General features: G+C 40.0%; 1 protein-coding gene across 3 annotated transcripts in view; it reads right to left on the minus strand.

Moving 5' to 3' along the window:
• Positions 1–25,402, minus strand: part of CA8 (carbonic anhydrase 8 (inactive)) — a 57,060-nt gene that overhangs the window by 19,355 nt on the left and 12,303 nt on the right. For 2 of the 3 annotated variants that reach the window (XM_089518884.1, XM_089518881.1), the window contains one exon: positions 5,821–5,916. The exons of the other annotated variant lie outside the window; for it this stretch is intronic. In XM_089518884.1, the coding sequence (XP_089375010.1) occupies positions 5,821–5,916 (96 nt within the window). The remainder of the gene's footprint in view (positions 1–5,820; positions 5,917–25,402) is intronic. 3 annotated transcript variants of the gene reach the window in all.

Raw genomic sequence — 25,402 nt, forward strand, 5'->3', positions numbered from 1 at the left:
TTTTATTTTCAGGATGTGTTCTTAAACTTTGAGATCATTTCCCCAATGAATCAGAGCACCAACCACAGATAGCTGCCTCTTTCCATAGCTAGAGGATGATGTGCCCTCTCCTCATTTGGGCAACAGGTTGTCAGTGCTTGAGAATCCACTGGGGACTCTGGAGTGCTTCAGCAATCTTTAACAGTTTCCATATGGGGTGGGTGGCCTTGAATTTTGCAAGTTAGATCTGACCCTAACCAACAGGGATGACCTGGTTAATGGGGTGCAAGTGATGGGACCCTTAGGTGGGAGTGATCATGTTCTCCTGGAATTTGTTATACAGTGGAAAAGAGAAGCCAGGCATAGTCAGACATGCATTCGTGACTTTAGGAAAACTAAGTTTAGGAGAGCTAAGTTTTAAATGGGACATGTATAAGAAATGGAAAAAGGGGGAAATCACCAAAGAAGAATTCGAACTACTAGCGAGCATGTGTAGGGGTAATGTCAGAAAAGCTAAAGCACAGAATGAGCTCAGGCTCACTAGAGAGGTTAAAAACAATAAAAAGGGCTTTTTACGGTATATTCACAGCAAAAAGAAGGAAATGGTAGGGCCACTAGGTAGAGAAGATGGTGTAATACTAAGAGGGGACAGAGAAAAGGCAGAATTACTCAATACCTTCTTTGCCTCAGTCTTCTCAAAAAAGGAAAAGTGTGCTCAACCTGAGGAAAATAGAACAAAGGATACAATAGGGGAAATGCAGCACAGAATAAGTAAAGAGTAATACAGGAATACCTTGTTAATCAAAATGAATTTAAATCTCTGGGACCAGATGAACTACAGCCAAGGGTATTAAAAGAACTGGCAAATGTAATCTCACAGCCATTGGCAATAATCTTTGAGAACTCCTGAAGAACAGGAGGAGTCCTGGCAGACTGGAGGAGAGCAAACTTTGTCCCCATCTTCAAAAAGGGAAATAAGAGGATCCCAACAATTATCGTCCAGTTAGTCTGACATCTATACCAGGAAAGATTCTGGAGCAGATCATTAAACAGAGAGTCTGTGAACATTTAGGAGGCAATGCCATAATCACAAAAAGTCAACATACGTTTCAGAGAAACGTCATGCCAGACAAATATGATCTCTTTTTTTGATAAAATTATCAGCTTGGTAGATAAAGGGAATGCTGTGGATATAGTATATCTTGATTTCAGTAAGGCCTTTGACAAGTTCCCCATGACATTCTTGCAAACAAGCTTGTAAAATGTGTGTTAGACAACGCAACTGTTAAATAGATTTGTAATTGGTTGACTGGCCGAACACAAAAGGTGCTCAGCAATGGCTCCTTTTCATCCTGGAGAGATATGACCAGCGGGATGCCACAGAGTTCTGTCCTGGGCCCAGTGCTATTCAACATTGTTATCAATGACTTAGATGAAAGAATTTGTAGATGACACCAAATTAGGAGGAATAGCTAATACCCCAGAGGACAGGATCAACATTCAAAATGACCTTAATAGATTAGAAAGCTGGACCAAAGCTAACAAAATAAATTTCAACACAGAAATGTAAGCTATTGTACTTAGGGCAAACAAGTGAAATGCATAAATATATGATGGGTACACATGGCTGAATGAGACTATATGTGAAAGGGATCTAGGAGTCCTAGTAGACCACAAGTTGAACATGAGTCAACAGTGTGATGTGACTGCTAAAATGCCAATGCGATTCTAGGCGGCATCAACAGAAGTATAGTGTCTAGATCAAGGGAAGTAATAGTGCTACTTTATTCTATGGTGGTCAGGCCTCATCTAGAATACTGTGTCCAGTTCGGGGCACCACAATTCAAAAAGGATGTTGAGGAGCTGGAGTGTGTCCAGAAGAGTGCCACAAAATGGTGAAGGGTCTGGAAACCATGCCCTAGGAGGAGAGACTTAGGGAGCTGGGTATGTTTAGCCTGGAGAAGAGAAAGTTAAGAGGTGATATGATAACCTTGTTTATGTATTTGAAGGGATATCATATTGAGGATGGAGCAAGTTTGTTTTCTGCTGCTCCTGAGAATAAGCTCCGGAAGAATGGATGCAAACTACAGGAAAAGAGATTCCATTTCAACATTAGGAGGAACTTCCTGTCAGTTAATGCTGTTCAACAGTGGAACAGACTCCCTCGGAGTGTGGTGCAGTCTCCTTCTTTGGCGGTCTTTAAACAGAGGCTAGATGGCCATCTGTTGGTGATGCTTTGATTGTGAGTTCCTGCATGGCAGGGGTTTGGACTGGATGGCCCTTGTGGTCTCTTTCAGCTCTCTGATTCTATGATTCTAAGTCTTCCCAAGCCAGTAATTACTACCTCCCTTGTTCCTACAAGCTGTACTAGCTGGAGCAGAGCTTCCCAAAACTTGAAAATCTGACTTAGAAATGACCCAGGAAAACTGGAAACTCAGGGCAGTTCTACTTGCTCCATTAATTATTAATTTTTAATTCTTCTTTTAAAAATAATTTTAAAGTAAGGAGAGAAAGACATTTTCTTAACACAAAACAATATTGTTGCTCCTTTATATAAATCAGTCTTTCTTATATCAAGATATGAATTTTGTACTTCACATCTAGTTCTGAATGTTCATGCCCTTCTACAAAGCAATAATGGGCTGCTATTTCATGAAAACGTCTGTTCGCATTTGTTCTCATTTAAATTACAAATAATCTCTTTCATTAGTAGAAGGCCCCAAAGCTTATTTAGCCAAGTTATTATCTCTTGTGGACTTTGATCTTTCCCATGTCTGTGTACAGAAGTTCTTACACCTACCACAATATCAAATATAATGATCCTTAGCAAGTTTGGCCTGCTAATATTCTCCTTTCGGGGGCAATTTATAATATAAGTCTGATTGTGTTCTGAATGTCCCATAAAAAAAAAAAAATCTTTCTTCTTTTAAAGCCATTATTTTTTAAAAAAAAAATGTCATAATACAAGTCTGGGGTTTTGTGAACCAGGCAATTTATAATGTTCCCAATGTACCTCTAAAATTATTTCTTCTTTGAAATCCACTATTTATAAATCCCATATTGAGTTTTGTGAACAAGGCATACAGTGCCACTCTTCAACATCACTATGTAAAGGGCTCCTGAGAACATATAAGCATGTCCATCTCCAAGACATTAAAATGCAGATTTCCACAGCCTTGGTCTCTCAGTACAACTCTTAAAGGGGCCATCTAAATGTACATATTCACACAATAGACAAGATTTCCTATCTCCATAGAGTTTCATAGACACAGTGCCCCCTCATCAGATTCACTCTTGGAAGGGTGAGCTGATACTTTCTTGGAGGCCCTCTTACACACTGTTGTGAAACAACAGATTTATGAGTTCAATCCATAACAGCAGGTGTTTCAGCTGCACAAATCACCACGCTAAAAAAGCCAGACAAGCACACGGCATGCTTTGCTCCTTGCTGACAACTTGTATCTATGGCCATCTCTCCACAGTGATCAGTAACTCTTCTCTACAATATGCCAACACTTCATTTATAAACATATCTTACAGTGGGATCTCAATATCTGCAAGGAATCTGTTCCAGACAGCACCACCCCACAATACCAAAATCTGTAATACCTCAAGTCCCGTTGACCCCAATGGTGGTGCGTCCATGTGGCTGCACTAACATTAGGGACAATGGGACTTCAGATGAAGCCCTGCTGTCCCTAATGGCAGTACAGCCACATGCAGGCACCACCACTGGGAACAATGGAGGCTGTGCCTAATGGTGACATGGCCACATACACATGCCGGCATTGGGGACAATGAGCAGCTTGCCATCCATGGATGCTTAAATCTGTGAATAGCAAGTCCACAGATGCCAAGTTTCCACTGTTCCTTTGAACTGTCCTGTTAGTTAATGAATTCATTAACTAACAGGATAGTTCAAAGGTCCATGCACTAAAGCAATGATTCCCAAAGTGGATGTTACACCTCCCTGGTGGTGGAAAAATCCAGGAGGGGAATAAGGAGAAAATGGTGCAACACGGGGGGCTTCAATCAAAGTACTGCGGTACAAGAAAGACAAGAGAAACCAGCAGCCTTATCATGGTGGGGATGAGAGTTGCAAGAACCTTCTTTTCAGGTTCTCTTAAAACCACCATGCAGGCTTACTGATTGCTTCATGTAGAGGCGTCTCCCTCTCTTTGCCTGCCCACATGAACTCACTCCCTTAGCCACATCTTTTGTTAGTAGTGGCAGTTAGGAAACTCTTGCAAGGCATGGACACAGGGCATCACTTCTGTGGATTGTAGCAATGCCGTTTTGGGACACATTGACTGACTGGAGTAAGGGGCTACAGCATGTAGTGTGGGGGGGAGAAATGATGGCAAAAAGGAGCTTTTAGATTTGGGTCCCTGATTAAGCTTTGCAAGCTTAGCCAGGACTTTGCTGGCATGCTGGAGCTGTGCTGCTCCTCCTGCTTTGTTTCACTGGACAGACTGAGAGAAAAAGTAACAGAAGAAAAATAGTTTTTTGTGGGTTTTTCAGGCTATGTGACCATGTTCTGGAAGCTTTTATTCCTGACATTTCACCAGCATCTGTGGCTGGTATCTGTGATGCTGGTGAAACGTCAGGAATAAACACAGCCACATGGCCTGAAAAACCCACAAAAAACTATGGATGCCAGCCGAGAAAGCCTTCAACTTCACATTAGAAGAAACAATGTTTGTGTGGTGTGGAGGAACATCTCTGGGAAAAGATGGGGTTGACTCTTTCAAAGAGTCCTTCACCTTGGAATGGCTCCTCTAGTTAATATCTCTCCCTTTCCCCATCCACACCAGTCTCCAGTTCAGAGTATGTGGCCTCTGTAAACACACACCAGCTGCACCCCTCTCTGCCCCAATGAAGAAGGGTTGAAAGTCTTTCCTTACCAGACAGAAATTTCTCCCTTTGCATCTGGTCATTTTGAGACAGCAATCAAGCAACTGATTAAGCAATAACTGAGAGGTCTTTTGCCTGCATTGGCCTTTGCTGCAAAGCTGGCATGGTAAAGATACTTATTATTATTATTATTATTATTATTATTATTATTAACCTTTATTTATAAAGCGCTATAAATTTTGTACTTTTTGGTTTCTGCTCAGCCAGGTGCTTGGTTGCTGCTCCCAAGGTAACTGGACGCAAAGGAAGCACCAATCAAGATTGGTTGTTTTGAATTTGCAGTAGAACACTAGACCTACTATCCAGAAATACACACTATATATTAGCACTAGGGTTGTCATCTAAGAGGAAAGGGGCAGTAGTCCAAAAATGTTTGGGGACCACTGTAAATCTCAGCACAGTTTTACTTACCCTACTGCAAGAGCCATTTCTGGTGTCTCATCAAATCTGTATTGCTTGATTTGTTACCTCTACAAAATTGGGCTTCTGTTTTCACCAAGATTGCCTTATGAACTTAGTCATGTAAATACCTAACAAACACTTTTGGTGTTCCTTTTCTAACTGTATATTTATCAGTTTTGAAACTGCGCAGTTTTTCTAGTTATATATTTTACGTCTAACTGCACATTAAAAAAAATCTCACCTGCTTCATTCAGAGATAGGAAACAACCTGATATCAGTGACTTGCATAGAATTTTCTTGCCATCTAGGCAGATTGGGGATTACAGGCATAATATTCTTATTAAAGTAATTACAGTATGGCTGCTTCCTTCAAGGAAGAAATTTACAGAAAAAAATCATTGCAGTGTTGTGATGAGACACACTATTCATTCACCTTTATTTAGTATAATGATCAGATCACTTATAATAAATAATGCCAAAAGCACTATACAGTACATTGTCACATCAAAGTTAAGGTAAACATACCTGCACAAATAAAGCAATAATGGCTATGCCATTCTTCTTCCCAATTGCTTCATCAATATTGTGGTACATTGTAGAATTCCAGTGAACTAAATGGAGCTAGAGAAGAAGGAACAGAGGAATGAAGAGAATATCACTTATTGAAAAATATGATCTTCAGGTAAGAATCTCGTGAGCACTAGAGATCTTTGCAACCAAACACTGTATTTTCTCATTTATATTCTATATTTTTACAACAGTTAACATATAAAATGGGATTAGCAGCTTCTGAGTGTGCGTGTTTGTGTATGTGTGTGTGTATTATATACTGCACCATACTGTGAACTGACTAACTGTGAAGCAGAAATATATGTCTACTCAGAATTAAAGCAAACTTTTGCCAATCAAGTTAACACATACAATGTTACAACAGTATCTTACTGAAATACAGATCATAAGAGGGGAAATGACCAGTGACATTTAGGATTTCAAAACTTTGTTGCTTAATTCAAAAGAACTCTCACTTCCTCAAGCTTTTTAAGCTGAAAACTGCAGCTGCAATTATTGTATGCTTTCCCTTTGTCTTAAAAACATGTTTAAAAGGAAATAATAATATTAATATTCAGCAAACCATAATTAGGGAGAAGGTGCTGATTGTTCATTCTGGTATTCAGAAATGTTATGTGTCGAGTGAATATAAAGAAGCAAATTATACTGTTTAACGTTGTTTTTTTCAGTTACCTGTTAAGTTATTTTTTAGTTATTTGTCAGAGGCATGTACAATTCTAGCCATTTCTCATATTAAATGCTTCATTTAAATACCAAATCATATGCTGGCATTTGAGTCCCAGATTCTTGTGAGGAAAAAGCAACAAAATGAAATGGCTTTATCCAAACAGGGCACAAGCTCATTCTGGTGCCACACTGTCTGGTGCATCATTTCTCTTTTCTTGATTGTTTTTACTCTCGGTCTCCACCAGAGGGCACTCGTGCTATCTGTGCAGCATAATGTGCAGAGAAAGGAACTTGCAACACAGAGGCCAATAGAAAGAAACTCCTTGTACTAAAAGTTAAGGTTCTAACCGTTGACCCTGTTGAGAAAACAATACTCAACACCACTCCTGTTGTTATCTTGTTAATGTCAGCATATACTTTTCTGTAAAAAGTTGTAACAATGCCACAAGGGACAATAGCCTAGTTTACTGTGACCATTTTTCTGAGTCATTGAACAACATTTTGTGTACAGTTACCATTAGTTTCATTATGGGTCATGTTCAAAGAGGTAAAGATCTGGAATAGATTCCCACCACAGAAAATAGGTTTGTGCTTTAAAAGGAGGAGGAGGAGGAGATACAGAAAATGTTACATTACCCATACAGAAAAGTGTACTTGGGGCTATATGAAAAAAAGGAGCTCATTTTACTTTTAAAATCTTGAGTATAAAACATAACCCATAAACACAACATATACACAAAGAGTACTTGAATTTAAATGGTAAAATATGTGCTGTATCCTTCATATCCAGTGTAGATTATAGGTAGTTTGCTTGCAGATAGTACAAGTTCATTTAAATTGTTGTTGTTTTCTCTGTAGTAAGGATGAGTGAGAAATCACAATCCCTTTCAAAATATCATTTCTGTGTTTACCACTGAAGAATCCAGCCATTTAAATGTGCATCTGTCCATCTCACTTGGCAGCATTGGTGGAATGTGGATGACTGAACATTACACTACAATTGACAAAACCTAGAGTCCAGCTTTAACCTTTTATTTACAAAATCCTCAATAGAAAAGACAGGGAGAATTCCTGGGACAGGTTTTACAAAAGATCCTATTTACTTGGCGATTAGTGCAGTCTCTTTTGACGTGCCTTATGGAATAAATGCACACAAATGCATCTTATGGGATAAATGAACTAAAAAAGGAGATTCTTCTTTCCTTTTTCCTTTCTATATCTATTTTAAATTTAAAAAATTGCTTAAAATGCTGACCCTTCTATGGATGTCACTAGTATGTGACATCCATAGAAAATCTTATTTCAAAAAGATGCCCAACATGCTACTGTAATATGTAACAATTATCCTCCAATAATACATAACAGGTCACACCTGACTATAATCTATAGCAGGAAAAATGCCATGAGTTTCAGTGTGCAAAAGCTCTGGTGAAACTTTCCTGGAGAGTTTAGGAACTTTTTTTTCCCACTAGGAGAAGGTATCATACAAGTAATCAGTTATTTCTGAAACATTCTCTTTCTGTATAAATGAAAAAATGTCCGAGGTATTTCCTCATTCTGAGGAACCACAAATAATGTTCTTAAAACATCCGGTGAAATAAATTACTTTAATTTTATTGTATCCCTAGAGATACATACTTTAAGCAGCTTCCCACACTGTCTCAGCACACTACTGTGCCACTAAGCTGGAAAAATATCAGGTATAAAAATTAGTAACCTTTTATTTGGATATTCTTTGTGTCATTCAAAATCTAGTTGTGAAGACAACATATTCCTCATGCTAGTCCCCTGACAGGTGGAGGACTAACATGAGCTGAAGGATCCACATGTTTGGAACATGGATAGTAGATTGCAATGGAAATAACATTAATAATCACTTCTGAACAATATAATGCCAGATGCTTAAAACAGGTTGGACTCCAAACTTCATACCCAGCATGTATGATTTTGATCTCAACAACTCACTTAGTATTTTGAAAAAGGAATATGGACACCACCACAAATAGGGATGTTCATATGACCATTTACAAAATGGCTGCCCTTCCTTACCACTCTCGAGTTATTTCTCACTGTAATGTAAGTCATTGTAAAACTGTCAGAATCCTCTTCTAAAATGAGTTCTCCCATTCTCTGTCTTGGGATTCCTGCCCCTTTTGATTAAATGAATCTTTCCCTCCTCTTTTACCAGGAATGACTTTGAGAAGGAATGCAGCCATAGACATATGTACAGCGAAGAATTTCTCCAGCCATGTTTATTTCCACAGCATTGTAGGCAAAATAAGAAGGAGAAAGATGCAGTCTCTGTCAGGACTCTGCTCCCCTGTGTTCTCAGATACCCTGTGAAAAATAGATTTTAAAAAAAAAGCTCTCCTGCCATTTCAAAAGGGGCAGGCGATGGAAGGATGTGGCTTTATGGGTCCCATTGTACCTGCATGCCCCACTGGAGAATCCTGATGCACAGCAGCTTCTTTAATTGGCAGGTAATGCTAGACTTCTGGATTGAACGCGTCAGAGCATAAAGGGACCACGCCTGTTCTGTCCTGTCCAATGCCTTACCTCCTTGTCCCAGAGTAGATATTGAACCAGCTGCTGTAGCTTGGTTATATTTCAAACTTCCACAGCACAACTGCTGGCTTCATGAACCTTGTGGTAGGAAGATGTCTATTATAGGCAGTATCCAGACTGGCACTTTGCGCCGGCCTGGATACGTGCTAGGGTTGCCTCGGGGTGTCTGTTACAGACGTCCCTCAACCCTAGAATGTAACCGTAGCGTGGTAATGGCAGCACTCTGTCTACATGGGCACCACTATTACAATGTCACGGCCACGCTGCCTCCAAACGGAGCAGTGCGGGCGTGACGCACGCGCGCCGCTGCAAGGCGCTTTGTGGCACCCTTTCAGTGGCACTGGAAGGAGCTCTGAAACTGAGCTCCTTCGACCACTTGTTTCGCTGGTGCAGCCTTTACACGGCTGCACCAGTGATACAAAAGAGAAAGGGGTTGAGTGGCCCCTTTCTCTCTTTCCCCACCACTGTCCTTTCCAGGCCACAGGGAAGCGGCTTTTTGCTGCTTCCCCAAGGCCTGGAAAAGTGGCGGATCAGGGCCTCTGGGGTACCGCTGTGGCCACTGAGGCCCCGATCCATTGGGGAAAGGGGCAGGTGTAGGCCACCCCAAAGGGGCGGTCTGTATCCTGCCATAGTTACAAAATATGGCCACAAATGGCATCCAACTTGTTTGGAACCATGCTTCAGAATGAGTAAAAAGTATGTCATGGAACTGTTATGAGGTAATTGGAAGTTTTCAATCTAATGCCTCTTGCTAGTACACAACATCAAGTTGTATATCTTGCCTGAAATTTGTCATAATACATAATCTGGATCTAAATAAATGTTCTGATTCTTTCTAAAGTCACCAAACAAGAAATAATGATATGAAATGTTGACTATCAAATATTAACCTAAACTATTAAGCAGAGAAGAAAGGGATTATTCCTCCTAAGTTATCTAACATTGATGGTTGATATCCTATTCCTTGCAGTCTACTTTTTAATACAGTGAGACCTTGTTATCTATGGGGATCCATTCCAGATGCCCCCCCCCCCATGGATACCAAATCCATGGATGTGCAAGTTCCATTGTCCCCCCCAATGGCATGTATTTCAGGTGAAGTCCTGTTGTCCACATGCACACGCCACCACTGAGGACAATGGGGTTGTCCAAAATGGTGGCATGGCCATGTGCACACACCACCATTGGAGACAACACTGGCTTGTCATCTGTGGATGCTCAAATCTGACACCCATGCTTCAAAACAGTAGTTAATGGCTATCTAAAATAAGCCAAGATATCAAGCTATTGTTTAAAGTTGGCTTTCAAATCTTGGCTTGTATGGCCATTAACTTTCAGGCCCTATTCTGACAAAATACGAGCATATATTTAACTCCTTGTGTAAAGAGGATATTGGTCTTATAAAACCTGTATAGCTCCTAGCTTCTTAGTCAGGTTTTGATAATCTAAAGCAGGAATGAGCAAATTCAACAGCTCCTGGAACTAGGTTTCTGACCCAGAACTTTCCAGTAGTTGTGCAAAAGTCCCAACACGAAAAGGGCTGAGATAACTAGAGGTCCACTTCTGCTCTAGAAAACAGATATCTTTAGAATTTAAATGATGAACACTCTCCCCACAATCTACTTAAAAGCTGAATTGCCACTTTGCAGCTGCCTCGTGAAGTACATATGGGGTATCAAGAAAGAGCAGAAAGCAGTATTGTATTCATTTCAATTTTTTCTTTTTGTTTTGCTTTTAATGTTAGGGAAGATGTCTGTGAGATCCTCTGCCTCATGTGCCAAAGAAACTACACACGAGCCTAGGATGCCTTGAATTAGATGTGAATGCACCATTTGCTGCTGCCTCAGATAGCAAAAAGTCTTGGATCAGCAACAGAAAAGAAGTGAGAATGAGAGAGGGGGGGGAGAGATTTACAAGTCAAATGACTGGTTATACTTACAAGGAATAAAGACGTGAAATGTTGAACATCAAAAATTTCATTCTGACTGGTTGCATGATGGCATGTCAGAGATGCTCTCAATTTGACATTTATGCAGGAATGTAATGCTTTTTCCTAACATTAATAACACTTTTCCAGCTAGTCAATCAAGTTCAAGTGGAAGTTCATAGAATGCCATGGACATGAGAACGGGGTGTCTTGCTAACTGTGTGGGGAATATGTCAAATAGGTGCCTTTGGCAATTTACAATTAGCTAGCAAAGGAAGCATTGTCTTGTGGAAGTATCCTATGTTTCCTTAAGCACACTGTGTTCCAAAAACACAGTATCCTGAACCTCACATCTTAAGGTTAAACATCTTCATTGTGTGCAACAGGTATGTGCTACATGAACCTTTATTGTGTGGTAAAACACTAACTGTGACGGGAAGCACTGCTCAGTAAGAAGAGGACAAAGGGAGATGTAGTCCTATGTTGCTGATAGGCCCAAGACTAGAAGGAATATGGTAGAGTTAGAAGCATTGTCTTTTGTTTCCAGACTACTAGAGCAACTTCTTTTGTATCTAAATGAAATAACCCTTGTGAGAGAAAAAAAATTGTCTGGGAAAGTTACTGTTATTCTGCAGTGCTTGCTAAGGTTATGAGTTCACAGAACAAAAATATTACATTAAGCTCAAAGCCTGGCCTTTCTAACTCTGTCACAAGCATACACATCAAGAAATCCAGCCAGGATGTACTATGCTATATTAGGTGCCTGAACCCAGATATCCAGGAATACAAACCTCAGATCAAAATGTAACCCTCTTGTTCCTCTAACTGATGCCTTGACAACCACACCCTCTCATGGGCAGGGAGGTCAACAAGAACTCCACCTTTCTCATTTCCTTCTGTCATTTCTGAAAATGATTTCATCTGTGGCAAGCCTGTATGTAGTAAAGCACCCATGAAAAAGTAACAGCTCATTTCCTCTTATGGCATTTCTGAATAATAGCAATAATAAGAAGGAAGATAAATGTTTGACATGCAACAAAACATTACAATGCAGAAAGCTCCCTATATAGGATTCCATTTAATCTATTCCATCCCACCTCCCACCCCAAGTTTTCAATTTAATTCCCCCACCCCCGACTCAGTCAGCATTCTATAACCATGGAGCATACTCTAAATTATGTATCGTTTACTTAGCACATTCATCTCCCTCCTTTTTTCCAATGGCTTCAAGGAAACATACAAAGCTGTCTTCCCAACTTCATTTAATAGCAACCCTCTGTGGTAGATCATGCTGAGAAAGACTAACTGACCTAAGAACACTCTGTTTATTTTATGGCCAAGTAGTGACCTGAATCTAGATCTCCCCAATATTGGTCCAAAACTCTAGTCAATACACCATCCTCCTTCTTGATTTCTGTGAACTGTTTTGTGTGCAAAAATTTCCACCAAGGAGAGCCTGTCAATGCTTGCTTAAGGATAAAGAAAGCATGCCTTATCACTTTCTCTTGTGTATGGAGTGTACAGCTCCAACTTGTATCAATGGTCGGCTCTTGGAGAATTGAGATGACTGTTAGCATATATGAATTATTACTTTTAGTTTATTAGTTTGATAGGTAGCCCTCTAAATAGCGAGTATAACTAGACAAGATGAGCCACTTGATTGAACCAACCAACCAACCAACCAACCAACCAACCAACCAACCAACCAAGAAATGACTTGGTTCATTTCCAAGTCAATCCAACCTAACCTCCACCTCATACAACAGCTTCAATTAGGAGATAAGCCTCTCCTTGATGAGTGGATTATTTTCAAGAAGTCCAAGGCTGTAGACTCCAGATTCTGGGGCTGCCTTTTTAGTTTGTGAAGCCAGCAAAGGTTTCTCTCAGCCATGCAAAGATTTTGATGCTGACAGCAAAGAATGGTTGTAAATGCTGGAAGGCATGGAATATTCACTCTCTGTCACTCTTTGTGATAGATCCCCTACCTAGGCTGGCTCTGCAGCTCTAAAACCTTGGGCTCCTGTTATTCACCTAGTGCATTTTCCTCTCCAGATTCCTCCCTGGTTTGGCTTCAAGACAATCCTTAGATTGACCAGTGGATGTCTTGTCCACTGTGGTAAGTGTGACCCAGACTCTCTATCAAAACCTAACAGGAACAGCCAGAAATAGTTGCAAAAAAGAATAAACAAGTAGAAGTTTATTAATATACAATTAGACCTAGCATTAACCCTGAACTATTTAATAATGGACAGCTCCTGAAAACCCTACTCAATTCTTCATCCCAATTGATTGTCCTATTTCTTTTACATCTTTTCCCTATCCTTATGCCAGCTGTCCTGACTGATCATCAGCTATTATTAGCATCTTAGCAAACTAAATGTTGAACAAAAACTCTTAATTGCAAATAAAAATAATATATTATAACCACAGGTATCTACATAAATACCAAGTTGAGAACTTATCCCGGGTTAATGGAGAGAGTACAGCTGAGTCACTAAGAACAGTGAATATGTTCATTAAGCTGCACATCTTCACAGGGAGTCATTCTAAGGGCTGATACCAAGGCTTTCAATTTCAAAGAGGGTGATTTAAAATAATATATGTTAGCCATACACAGCCTAAAAAGAGGGAACAAAAGAAATTAAAATTCATTGAATCAGTATGTGGGCTGCTTATGGAAACAGCTTCCGGCTTCATCATGTCACAAAGCACAAAGGCATTTTGCAAAGCAACAGCAAAGCAAAGGCAGAATGGCAGGGCACAAGAGTTTACCAGGTCTGAAGATGCCTGCTTTAAAAGTGAAATCCAGACAAAGTCAAATACATAATGAACAAATGAGTGGATAGCAACCTACTTATATCACTTCCACACCCCGTGGCAGGGTCTGGAAAAAACATTTTTGTGGGAGAGAATTCTCAAAATGATACTAGCTGGAGGATTTGGGAGTTGGAGTCCCAAAAAGTAGTTTCTCCAAGCTCTGTTTGCTGCTTCCAGTGCAACCATTACTATGCCCCTGTGCACTCTACATTCAGAACCCACCATTCATGGGAAGAAGTTCTCCATGAAAGTGGAGATTGCTTGGGCCAGGATTTGGCCTCATTTGTAGGAATTCTAGGTGCCTAAAGCCCCTCCACTAAGCAGAGCAATGGAGGGCAGAAAGTCTTGGAGATGTCTGATCCACAGGGTCATCATGGGTCAAAATCAGCTCAAGGACAGTTAGCAAAGCACTTTAGATCCATGGCAAAGATGTGGACAATGGAGGGGGCAGTGCCACTGGCAATGACACAGCAGTGATGGGATAACTTCTCAAAACATCATTCATGCATATTCTTCAATGCTTCCCCCCTCCATTAGCAGCACTATTATTACATAACAGAGCACATGTTTTGGATGCATGAGGTCAGTCCTCTTTTTGTTGTTGTTTGTGTGCCTTCAATTCTTTACTGACGTATGGCGACCCTAAAGTGAACCTATCATGGAGTTTTCTTGGCAAGTTTCTTCAGAAGGGATTTACCATTGCCATCTTCTGAGGCTGAGAAAGTGTGACTTAACTCCACTTTAAAGGACCCTTGCCATCAGGACCAAGATAGTAAAGATAATTCTAGACAGGACTACAGATGTAACGGCTGGGGAGGGGGAGGGGAAGGATAGGGAAAATCCAGAAAACAACATTTTTTTCCAGTTGTTTCCAAATATTTTTCCAGAGGGCATTTTCCATCGTCACCCCCAGACTGTGGAACGGCCTGCCAGATGAGATCCGTCTACTTACATCCTTAGACAGCTTTAAAAAGGCTGTTAAGACGGATCTCTTCTGGCAGGCCTTCCCAGAATAGAGAACCCAGCCTTAGAAAAACGTCTGGGAAAGATACTGCTGCTCCCACTGATTGTTTGTTGGTATGATGTTGTTGACCTTCTGGTCAGTTTTTAACTTGTATGTTTGTTTGTTTTTTGTTGTTGTTGTTTCTGTTTTTTAAATATTGCATTGGATTTAATACTTTTTTGAGGAGGGGAGGATACCAGGGATTTTATATGTTTTGTATTTTTAACTTTGTTAGCCGCCCCGATTATTCTCAGAGGGGCGGGATACAAATAAATTTTATTATTATTATTATTATTATTATTATTATTATTAAATATTTTTCCAAATACAATTGAAAATTGGGAGAAAATAGTAGAAAAGGATTTTAGAATATATATATATATATATATATATATATATATATATATGTGTTTAAGAAGAAAGTGTGCATATACTTCTTCCTCCCAAAGAACACTACTGTATAACAAGAAGCATTTTTATATAAGATAATGTATAGTTTTTGATCACTGCAATTCTTTCTCTTCATATTCTTTTCTCAGTTCCTTTTATGAGCTGCTTGACACTATGGAAGATTAAAGACAAAACATTTTCTCTCTTTTACTAATGTTGATTATTAGTATGTTGATAATTTCTTATGTGTGTATTGTTTTTTGCCTGCTTGTAATAAAAATTCAAAGAAGTTCCTTGCAGTTCAGAAGCTTTTATTCTATTTGAAACAAAATAGATATATAAAATTTTAAAAGAATATTAAAAATTTTGGACATTTTACATCTCTAGAAAGAACAGACAAATCATTAATATTCCCCACACACAGGCATGTATCTCCTGTGTGCTGCAGTTATACATGTTCTTGCACATGGCCTGGAAGCACAACTGGCAGATGCAGTCCTGCTCCTCAGTTGTTCTTTTTAAAAAGAAAATCCTCACAAATTAGACTTAATGCAGTGATAGCATATAATGACCTAAGCAAACCAAGTGCCCAGTTATGACTACTAGCACACATTCAGAAATACCATGCATGAATGAACTTACAACTTGAAATGAGAGATAAGTGAATACAACAGACAAGCCTCAATGAATGAAATCTTATTGCAGTAAACATAGCAGTCATTCAGTGAGATAGAACTGATTGTACGTTGTGAATCATTAAGTGACTAAAAACTAGAAAGCACAAAGCAAGAGAAAGAGGCCAGTTTCTGGAAAATGTGTTTGTTGGCAGGGTAGTGCCAAATTCAAATTTGTCATTTGTTCAAAATATTTATTTTGGAAGAGAATTGATGCTGAATTATATGAAAATCTAAGATATACTAAATATGATTACATCTTGCAAAACTGAAAAGTCAGTTAAGCACCCTGCAGAACACAGAAATTCTACCATCTTTAGCCAGATAGCTATTGGACAGTAACCATAATAATAACTGTCAGGGTTAGTATGGAGTCAAGAAAGGTGACCATGTATATAAAGTCTAACTTGTGATACATCATCCCTAAGCCTCAGGGCCTATGATAATTCTGACTACCTTAGTAACAGTCAATACTCAAATACAGTACTGTTCAGTAAAATAGTATTTTTTATTAAAAAAGAAAAGCAATAATTTGAAAATTATAGCTCCTCCTTCCCTGCTCTTTTAGTGTGTGGAGTGGAGCAGTGGACAACCTAGGGAGCCATCTCTTTCCCAAGGTGCTCAACCAACCCCCCCCCCCCCCCCCATGGAACCAATACATTATAAGCTAACATAGTTCAAGATGAATGAATCAATTTCCTGTTGTTTTATTTTTTTATTTTTTGTAAGCCACCTGGGGAATATGTTGAATAACAAACAATAAATAACATCATACCAACCTCAAAAAAGAGAATATTCCTTTAGAACAGCAATTTTAAACAAAAGTGGCCAAGCTGGCTGACACTAAACTGGAATATTTGTCCATCATTTCATTCAGTATTATCTAGTGTAGTTGGCCTGGTAGGCAGAATGAGGTGCATAGTTGTTAGTTACTTAACTGGTCACTATTGTGTATTTACTGTCAGGGATACAGAGAGATGCTTTTGGAATTTTTTAATGCTGCATGCTAAAATAAGTTTTCTGACTTGGGATAATATGCATCTTGTTGTTGTTGTGTGCCTTCAAGTTGTTAATGACAACCCTAAGCCAAACCTAGCACAAACTTATCTTAACAGCAATTGTAAGGGAAACTTATCACAGCATTTTCCTGTCAGGATGTGTTCAGAAGAGATTTGCCATTGCCTTCCTCTTAGGCAGAAAGAATGTGATTTGTCCAATGTCCCTCAGTGGGTTTTATGGTCTGAATGGGGATTTGAAGCCTAAACAAACAAACAAGCTTTATTTATATACCGCTTCATACCGCCTAAGCAGTGTCTAAGCGGTTTACAACTGTTAAGAAGCCTAGCCTCTTAACATCCTAGTCCACCACTCAAACCACTACACTATGCTGGTTCATGCCCTTTGTAGAGCTATATTTTTGACTAGAGCTATCAGAATTCCCCAGTCAGTATGGCCAGTGGCCATGCTGGTTTACAATTCTGGAAACATATTCTAGAAGAATACCATATGCTCAAATATCCATTTGAATTTGGTTCTGTACATCAGTTGTGATGTGAATTCTCTGAATAATTTGTGTAGTTCCTTCACAAATTCATAAGTGGGATATTTTGAGAGGACTCTATAATATGTGGTGTTGGACAGTTGTAATCTGGCCACATGGAAAGCAGTCGCTTGAGAGGTTCCGCCAGGATTTCAACAACTTTCACTCTACTATTAATATGAACCTTGAACAATCCACACAACAATTTCACTTTCTTGACATGACTGTGCAACTGCACAATGGACTTCTAAGCATAAAACTGTATCAAAAACCCATATACCTATACTTAGATGCTTCTGGTTTCCAACCAGAACACACTACCAAATCTATTGTTTACAGCCAAGCTCTTTGACAGAACCACATCTGCTCAGACACAAGCCAAAAACTCAAAACTCTTAGGTTTACAACAGGCATGTCTCAAACTACAATACCCACTGAAGAAGGTGAAGAAATAAGTCAACAAAGCAAGATTAATACCCAGGAACCATCTACTGTACTATAAGACAGACCAAAAACACAAGATAGCTACCTACAGTCCCCAGCAGAGACCTCTAAAATACATCATCAGTGAGCTACAACTAGTTCTGAAGAATAATATCACCCTCTCACAAGCTCTGGGAGGTAGGCCTTTGTTGGCCTACAGACAGCTTCCAAATCTTAATAGCTACTTGCTCACAACAGGATACATAACTTAGATGGTAATACAGAAACAAAATCCTGTGACAAACTCAGATGCCAACTCTGTCCCCACGTCTACCCTGGAAGCAATATTACAAGGAGCAATAATATAACCCACATTATCAGAGATGCATTTACTTGATCATCCTCAAATGAGATGTATGCCATCCTATGTCAGCAATGCCCTTCTACACTCTACATTGGACAAACAGGGCAATCTATACACAAGATATTTAATGGACACAAATCTGACATTAGAAATGGCAATACTCAAGAAACTAGTTGCAGAACATTTGAACATTTCTGGACACACAGTAAGGGATCAACAGATCACAGTTCTTGAATAAGGAAATTACAAAGGAAGACTAAAAGGGGAAACAGCTGAATTGAATTATATTCACAAATTCCAATCCGTTAGCAGAGCTATGGACAAGGACAAAGGTTTCATGGTACATAACATATATTAACAGAAGAATCACTGTAACATAAGGAATATTCTCAGAGAAGATTATCACACTAGACCAGCGGTTCCCAACCTTTGTTGGGCTGCAACCCCCCATTGGGGACTAAAGTCCTGCCTGCGGCCTCCCTGATTGGTTGGGAGGCTGGGAAGGGGTGGGACTTTCAGCCGCGTACAAGCCCCAGTGGGCTTTGCGGCCAGAAGTCCCGCCCCTTCCCGGCCTCCCAACAAATCAGGGAGGGTGCAGAGGGAAAAGGGGCGGGACTTCTGGTTGCAAAGCCCGCTGGGGCTTGCAGTCCCGTCCCCTTCTCCCCGCGGTTGCCTGGCAGCCCCGGGGAGAAGAGGAGGAGGCGCCCCCGTCTCTCCCCCTCATGGGTGCTTGCACCCACGGGAAGGAAGGAGGCGACCCCCCCCACCCCTTCCTCTTCGAGGGTGGCTGCACCCGCAGGAAGGAAGGGAGAGGAGGAGGCAACCCCCCCGCCCCTTCCTCCTCACGGGTGGCTGCACCCACAGGAAGGAAGGGAGAGGAGGAGGAGGCGACCCCCCGCCCCTTCCTCCTCGCAGGTGGCTGCACCCATGGGAAGGAAGGGAGAGGAGGAGGTTACCCCCCACCCCTTCCTCCTCGAGGGTGGCTGCACCCGCAGGAAGAAAGGGAGAAGAGGAGGTGACCCCCCCCGCCTCTTCCTCCTCGTGGGTGGCAGCACCCACGGGAAGGAAGGGAGAGGAGGAGGCGACCCCCCGCCACTTTCTTTTTGTGTGTGCCCGCGCCAGCGCGGGCACGCGCAGGGAGAAAGGGAAAGGAGGGAGCCCCACCCCCTTCCCCTTTTCCCCGCCGATGCCTGCTCCTGCGCCAGCAGCCACAGGGAGAAGGGGAGGGGGAGGCGGGGGGATTCCCAACCTGGCGACCCACAAGAAAGGGTCACGACCCCCAGGTTGGGAACCATTGCACTAGACCCTTTCTCACTGCAGTAATGGAAGTTAAATAAAATGGTAGCATATGGTTTGTAGAGTGGCCACCACTGCACCTCTTTTTGTTCATGCAACCAGGACTGCTGCCCCCATTGCACTCTCTTCCTGCCTTCTCCCTGAACCCCACCTCCCTCCCTTATCCCAACTTTATGTCTGAATTAAAGACAATATTGTTTAGGGAAGCTTTCCAACCTACAACCTGATTTTGATAGTAGATAACGTGTATTAATCAGTATTGTTTTATAAGCTAATTGTTTTAGAGTTATTTTAATGATATGTTGTTAATTTTATAATTTCCAGCTTCTTGTTTTTAGATTGTACATTGTAGGCATACTTTTATCTGTATTTTGGTTGTTTCACTATGTAAAGCATTGTGTAAACTTACAGCACTATATAAATAAACAACAACAACAGTATGCCCTACCCAGCATGCCTTTAGGGTTTTCCTCCCAACTTTTTTTGCACAGTTCCAGAGCTCTGCAGCCATGATTTAAGTTAAATTGACACCACATGACTGGCAATTACTCAACTGCCCCAGGAATGACTTTTCACCTGGGGCACTGCAGGATTGTCAGTTCATTCATGACTTTCCTCTGTGAATGAAAAAAGATGGCTGGGGGACAGGATAGCTATGGGAGGGAAGTTGTGTCATGCGATCAGCATCGTCAAAGCCACTTCCCTCCCAGGGAAATCATGGTTTAAAAGCCACATGTGGAAATCTCCAGAGGGTGTTTTGAATCAGGGAAACTTTTTGGTAAGCAGATTTATTGCTTTCACATATCAATACTGACATCTGCAATGACCTGGGCATGGGCAAGGGACATGATTTGCATCTTTCTGGATCTTATTACATAGTATCCCACACTCACAACAGTATAAATATATTTTATACCTGAGGCCTTAATATTGTTTGGTACTGCATCTGAAGAAGTGGTTTTATATCCATGAAAGCTCATGCTAAAATTAAAAAACCAATTAAGTCGTAAAGATGTTGTTACATTTCTTTCTTTTTCTCCCCTCCCTTTCCATTCTTCCTTCCCCCCCCCCCCCCAAACTCTGGCACCTGATGTGGAGGAAATTGCTCTTTTTTGCTCTGCCTTAGGCACCAAAATATTTTGGAACAACCAGACTAGTTGATGGCAGCTCTCCAGCCACTTAGGCCAAAACGGTTTTTACGCTATATGCATCCTTGAACTGGTGAAGGCCATTGATTGAATCTGAGGTCTTCTAGATACAAAATAGTGTTCACCTTGGATACCTATGTTATCTGTTTGGTTCTGCCAGTCTTCTTAGTTTTTCATTAAAAACTAGGTGGACTTTTGAAAACTCAAATGCACAAATCTAGTTAGACATCTTTATTGTGCTCATTGATTAATATTATAAAGATTTCTAGATTAATAAAAACAAGTTCCAATTTGTCTTTGATATTATAGACTCTGCCCACTTTTTCCCAGCTGTATAGCATTGCATGATAAGACCTAGGTTCCTCTTCACAGGTGTCACTTTCTGGGATAAGACACTTTCCTTTAGCTTAGGATAAGCTGTAGAAGACACTCTGGTGGACTACTGTGGAATACTAAAAGTTCATTTTCAGCATCGTATTTAGCAGAGCCTGCCAATGAATTCCAGGTGCTGTAAGCTGCCGGAACTAGCAAAACCACCTCTTGAGTATTCCTTGCCAGGAAAACCTGATGAAATTCATGGAGGCACTGTAAGTCAACAGACGACTTGAAGGCATACACACACACAGCAGAACTATCTTTATTCTTTAAAAATATAAGATATGGGGCCAAACTTTTGATTCTAGGAGTGGGATATAGTGAGTGATATATGAAAAGCCACACTCTGTACCCACTACTCTTGCATCACTCTGTTAATTATCAGTAGAGCATTAAATGATTCATGTTACCTTCTTTGCAGAACTATATTAAAAATGATTTGCCTTTTTATGAAAGCCACATTCCACCTCCTATTAAGTTTAGACCACCACTGAATTACAACAAATATAAAAGTAATGATATTGAGAACTGCCATGTGATACAAAAGTCATAAAACATCAGCCTTCAAAAATGAGAGCCAACTATTGAATGCTTTCTCTCTGAATAGGTAAGTCATAGAGACAGTATTTTTATGCCAGCTGCTTTCTAAGACATGAGGCCTTGATTTGGAGGCAGGAAAAGAGGAAAGGAGGAAGGAAGGTTAGATGACTCATTCATCCACAAACTCTTTTTTCATCCCTACACACAAACCCTTTTATTCATGTTTTCTTAGAAATCCAAAATCCCATTAAAAGATGAGGGGAGGAAAAGGAAAGGCAGGGAGGCGATCATAGATCACTGTTGTCTATACCATTTCAACAAGCTAGCTAGTCTTACACTGGATTCTACTGGCACCTCTCTCTTTCTCTTGCCCCCTAGCATAAACTAATGATGCCAAAAAATTTCGCCTTTTGAGAAAGCATATCACTTCCTATCCAAGTGCTAATGTTATCATTTGACCAGGACAATCACAGTAGCCCATACTAATATCTTGCTGTAAGTCATTTAAAAGAAACTACAAGGCACAGCTGTCTGTTCTGCTCAGAAAAACATGGCAAAAGCTAAGAAGATATACTGCAAGGACTCATGCTTTTTAGACATATCTAGAAAAGACCATAGTTGAATAGCTGATATAGCTGAATAGATGATATCATAGTATTAACTATTAAGACTATAGACTAGCAGTCTTCTGGGACTTGCAGTCCAACAACATTTGGAGGGAGGCATGATTCCCACCCTTGTGTTATATCTTCACCAGGTGTGCATCTACAGTGTAGTTCTTTCTGTATATGCCTAGTACCACTTTTACCACAGATGCCACACCATACAACTATCCTGATTCAGCATGGACAGTCCTGATTAATCTTCTGTCATCTACTTATTCTTCTGCTTTTAAAATGTCCTAGTTCTAGCTCTTCTTCCCACTTTCTCTCTTTGTTCTCAGCTTACTTCAGTTGCTGAAAACTGAGTTCAAAATGTAAAGGTAGCTGGCATTCAATTAACTCAGTGGAAGGGCAGAAGAAGAGGGGCAGACTCTTGCCCTTTCCAATAAATTCAGGCAAAATCCAACTGCTGCAAGTATCTCTTAACTTATATGTATATATGAATGAATCTTTATTACACCCATAGACCAACATAAGAAAGTGGGGTACATTCCATTAAAAACATCAAAATAAAATATACATATATTTAACATATAACACGGATATAGAAAAACATTTTTAAACATTTTAAAAATTATATGAAGCACTCTATCCATCAGATTTCAAAGCAATATTCATTAGGTCTGGTCTGTGACACCAGCCATCAGCCAATGAATTTTAAGCACTGCTGCACTGAACCTAGCAACATTATATGTTGAATCAGGATTAATGTCTGAAAGCCACAAGAAAATATAAAATTGTCCAATATATCCTGGATATTTATACAGTAAGGTTTTTGTGGTTTCTTTGTGCACCACAGAAAATGAGATTGGGGCTGCAGTGTGAGGTTGCCACGGCCCTGATCCAGCACAGAGAGAGGCGGCTGCAGGCCACCCCTTAGGGACAGTCTGTATAGCCCCAACATTACCAAGGAAAAGGCAAGTTTGTTAACAGGACTCAAAGCAGTTCCTTAAAACAGCTCAATGCAAAGATGTTAAGTGCTTTATTTTCAAATAGCCTGCATTGTTTTTTATTAATTAACAGCTGTATCATTCAATATCACTGTTGCTGAATTACCTGAAACCAAAGTCCATTTCAAGCCCTGTGAATTCACCACTTGCATTAAATAAAAGAAGACAAAGCAAACCTGATACTCAACAGACCTTATCATTGGATAATAATGTAATCACTAAGCTTTGATGCCTCTCTTTTGTACTTAACGATAGTATCAAGTGCTTTCTCTGCTTTTTTTCTTGTTATTTGCTGCCGGAAGGTTAAGGATAAGACTCCAATTTTGTAAAACAAACCTTCCAGCCTATGAATTAGCTACAGAGGAAAATACTGAATGTGCTTGACAATAGCATGCTGTGAAATTTCTGTGGTCTAGTTCTCATGCAACAGCAGTGACCAATGTAAGAGCCAAACGGGAGGAGATGAAAAGCACATAATTAATCCTTGGATGAATGTGTGTTTGTGTGTGCAAACTAGCAGCTGCTGGAGGGAACAGGGGATTGTGGTCTGGAAGGGTAAGCTTCACCGCCTGTTCCTGTACCAGCTTTGGTTTAAACTAAGGATGTTATCTTGGTATTTTCCCAGAAAGCAGGATTCCATTAAATAGAAGTTTTTTTCCTAGACCAACCTGTAGGTGTGAGTGAGGCTGATTCAGTTTGAGATTACAGACTCTCTCCTCACCTTAGGCCATGGTCCCTATACAGACCCCAACATACATACATGGCTGAGAGTGAAGTCAGAGAACTTGGAACCTTCTACATGCCATACATGTGGTTTGCCACCAATTTGTCACCTATAGAAAAATATGAAAACCACATTTCTCTTAGTGTGAAAGAAAGCTCAGTGGCAAAGCAGATACTTTGGCACACACATACCAGCATCTCCATGGAGGGCTATTAAAAGATTCCACCAAACCTGTAAGGTCACTGCTACCTGTGAAAGCAGATAACTTTGGGCTAGACCAGTCAATGGTCTAACTTAGTATCAGGCAGCTTCCAAGGTTCCTATGCTTCTGCATAGTGGAACTGACAGATTTCCTCCTCTTTGCTCTTTGCTGAATATTAATTAAAAACAAAACAAGAAGCCCAGATATTATCTCAGACAGAGATATTATCAAGTCAACACAGTAATTTATTTCAAGAGTGTCAGTTCCAGGGGTCCTCTATTTAACTAATCCGTTCAGCCATGAAGCAAAATGTCCTAATCTTAAGGATAAATTTTCCAGATGTTCAGGAAGAATAACTACATTGCCTCACTTAAAGATACAGGATGTAGTTTCTTCCCATAAAAATGAAATGTAACACAGAACTTGACAACCTAATCTTCCTTAAAGTTTTGAAAACAACAACAATATTCTTGTTAAAAGCCATGCATTTCAAGGATTTCTCTACCAATATGTTTGCAATATTCTGCCAGAGGAAGCCAAAGACAAACTTCTCCTGAAAAAATCTTGCCAAGAAAATCCCATGATAGGTTCACCTTAGGGTTGCCATAAATCAAAAACAATTTGAAGGCACACAACAACAATTTTGTATATTAATATGTTGTTCATTTGGGTGATTATCTGAGGAGATATAAAGATCTCAGGACTGCCTCACAAAAGGCAAGGGAAACACCACATTGTGTATATTCAGTGTACCCCTAAAGGTGAGTTGTGAAACACATGCCTTTTCATTGTGTAGGGATGCAAAGCATATCATCTTGTACATGGATGAAAAAACCATTATGCCTTCACATATACACAGCTTTTAAAAGGCATATTTCTTTTTAACATATGACTCAATATAGTGTGGGCACACAAGGAATATGTATGATATGCATGCTGTGTGAAGCAGCTCTCTTTTCTAACTTATTTAGGTACATGTCTTTGTAGTTGCATGTTATATACCAGTTTTCTATGATTATAGAAAAAAAATATAAAATCATGTAAATTCATTTTTACTTGTCTTAGCTCAAAAAGAATCCAGCATTCTACATATAATTAATAAACTTTCTAGAACAGTAAAGATAACCAAATTTTTAAAAACGTTATATCCTAAGGTGCAAGGTAAGGCATTCAGGGTCAAGATTTCAGTGAAGGATATGAAATCTCTCAGTATCAATTTCATCACATTTCTCAAAATCCCACCAACAGTTTGAAATGCTGTTTTCTTCATC

Source organism: Sceloporus occidentalis, unplaced genomic scaffold, assembly GCF_023333645.1.
Source record: "Sceloporus occidentalis isolate IW3139 unplaced genomic scaffold, rSceOcc1.0.p SCAF_3, whole genome shotgun sequence".
NCBI classification, from domain to species: Eukaryota; Metazoa; Chordata; class Lepidosauria; order Squamata; family Phrynosomatidae; genus Sceloporus; species Sceloporus occidentalis.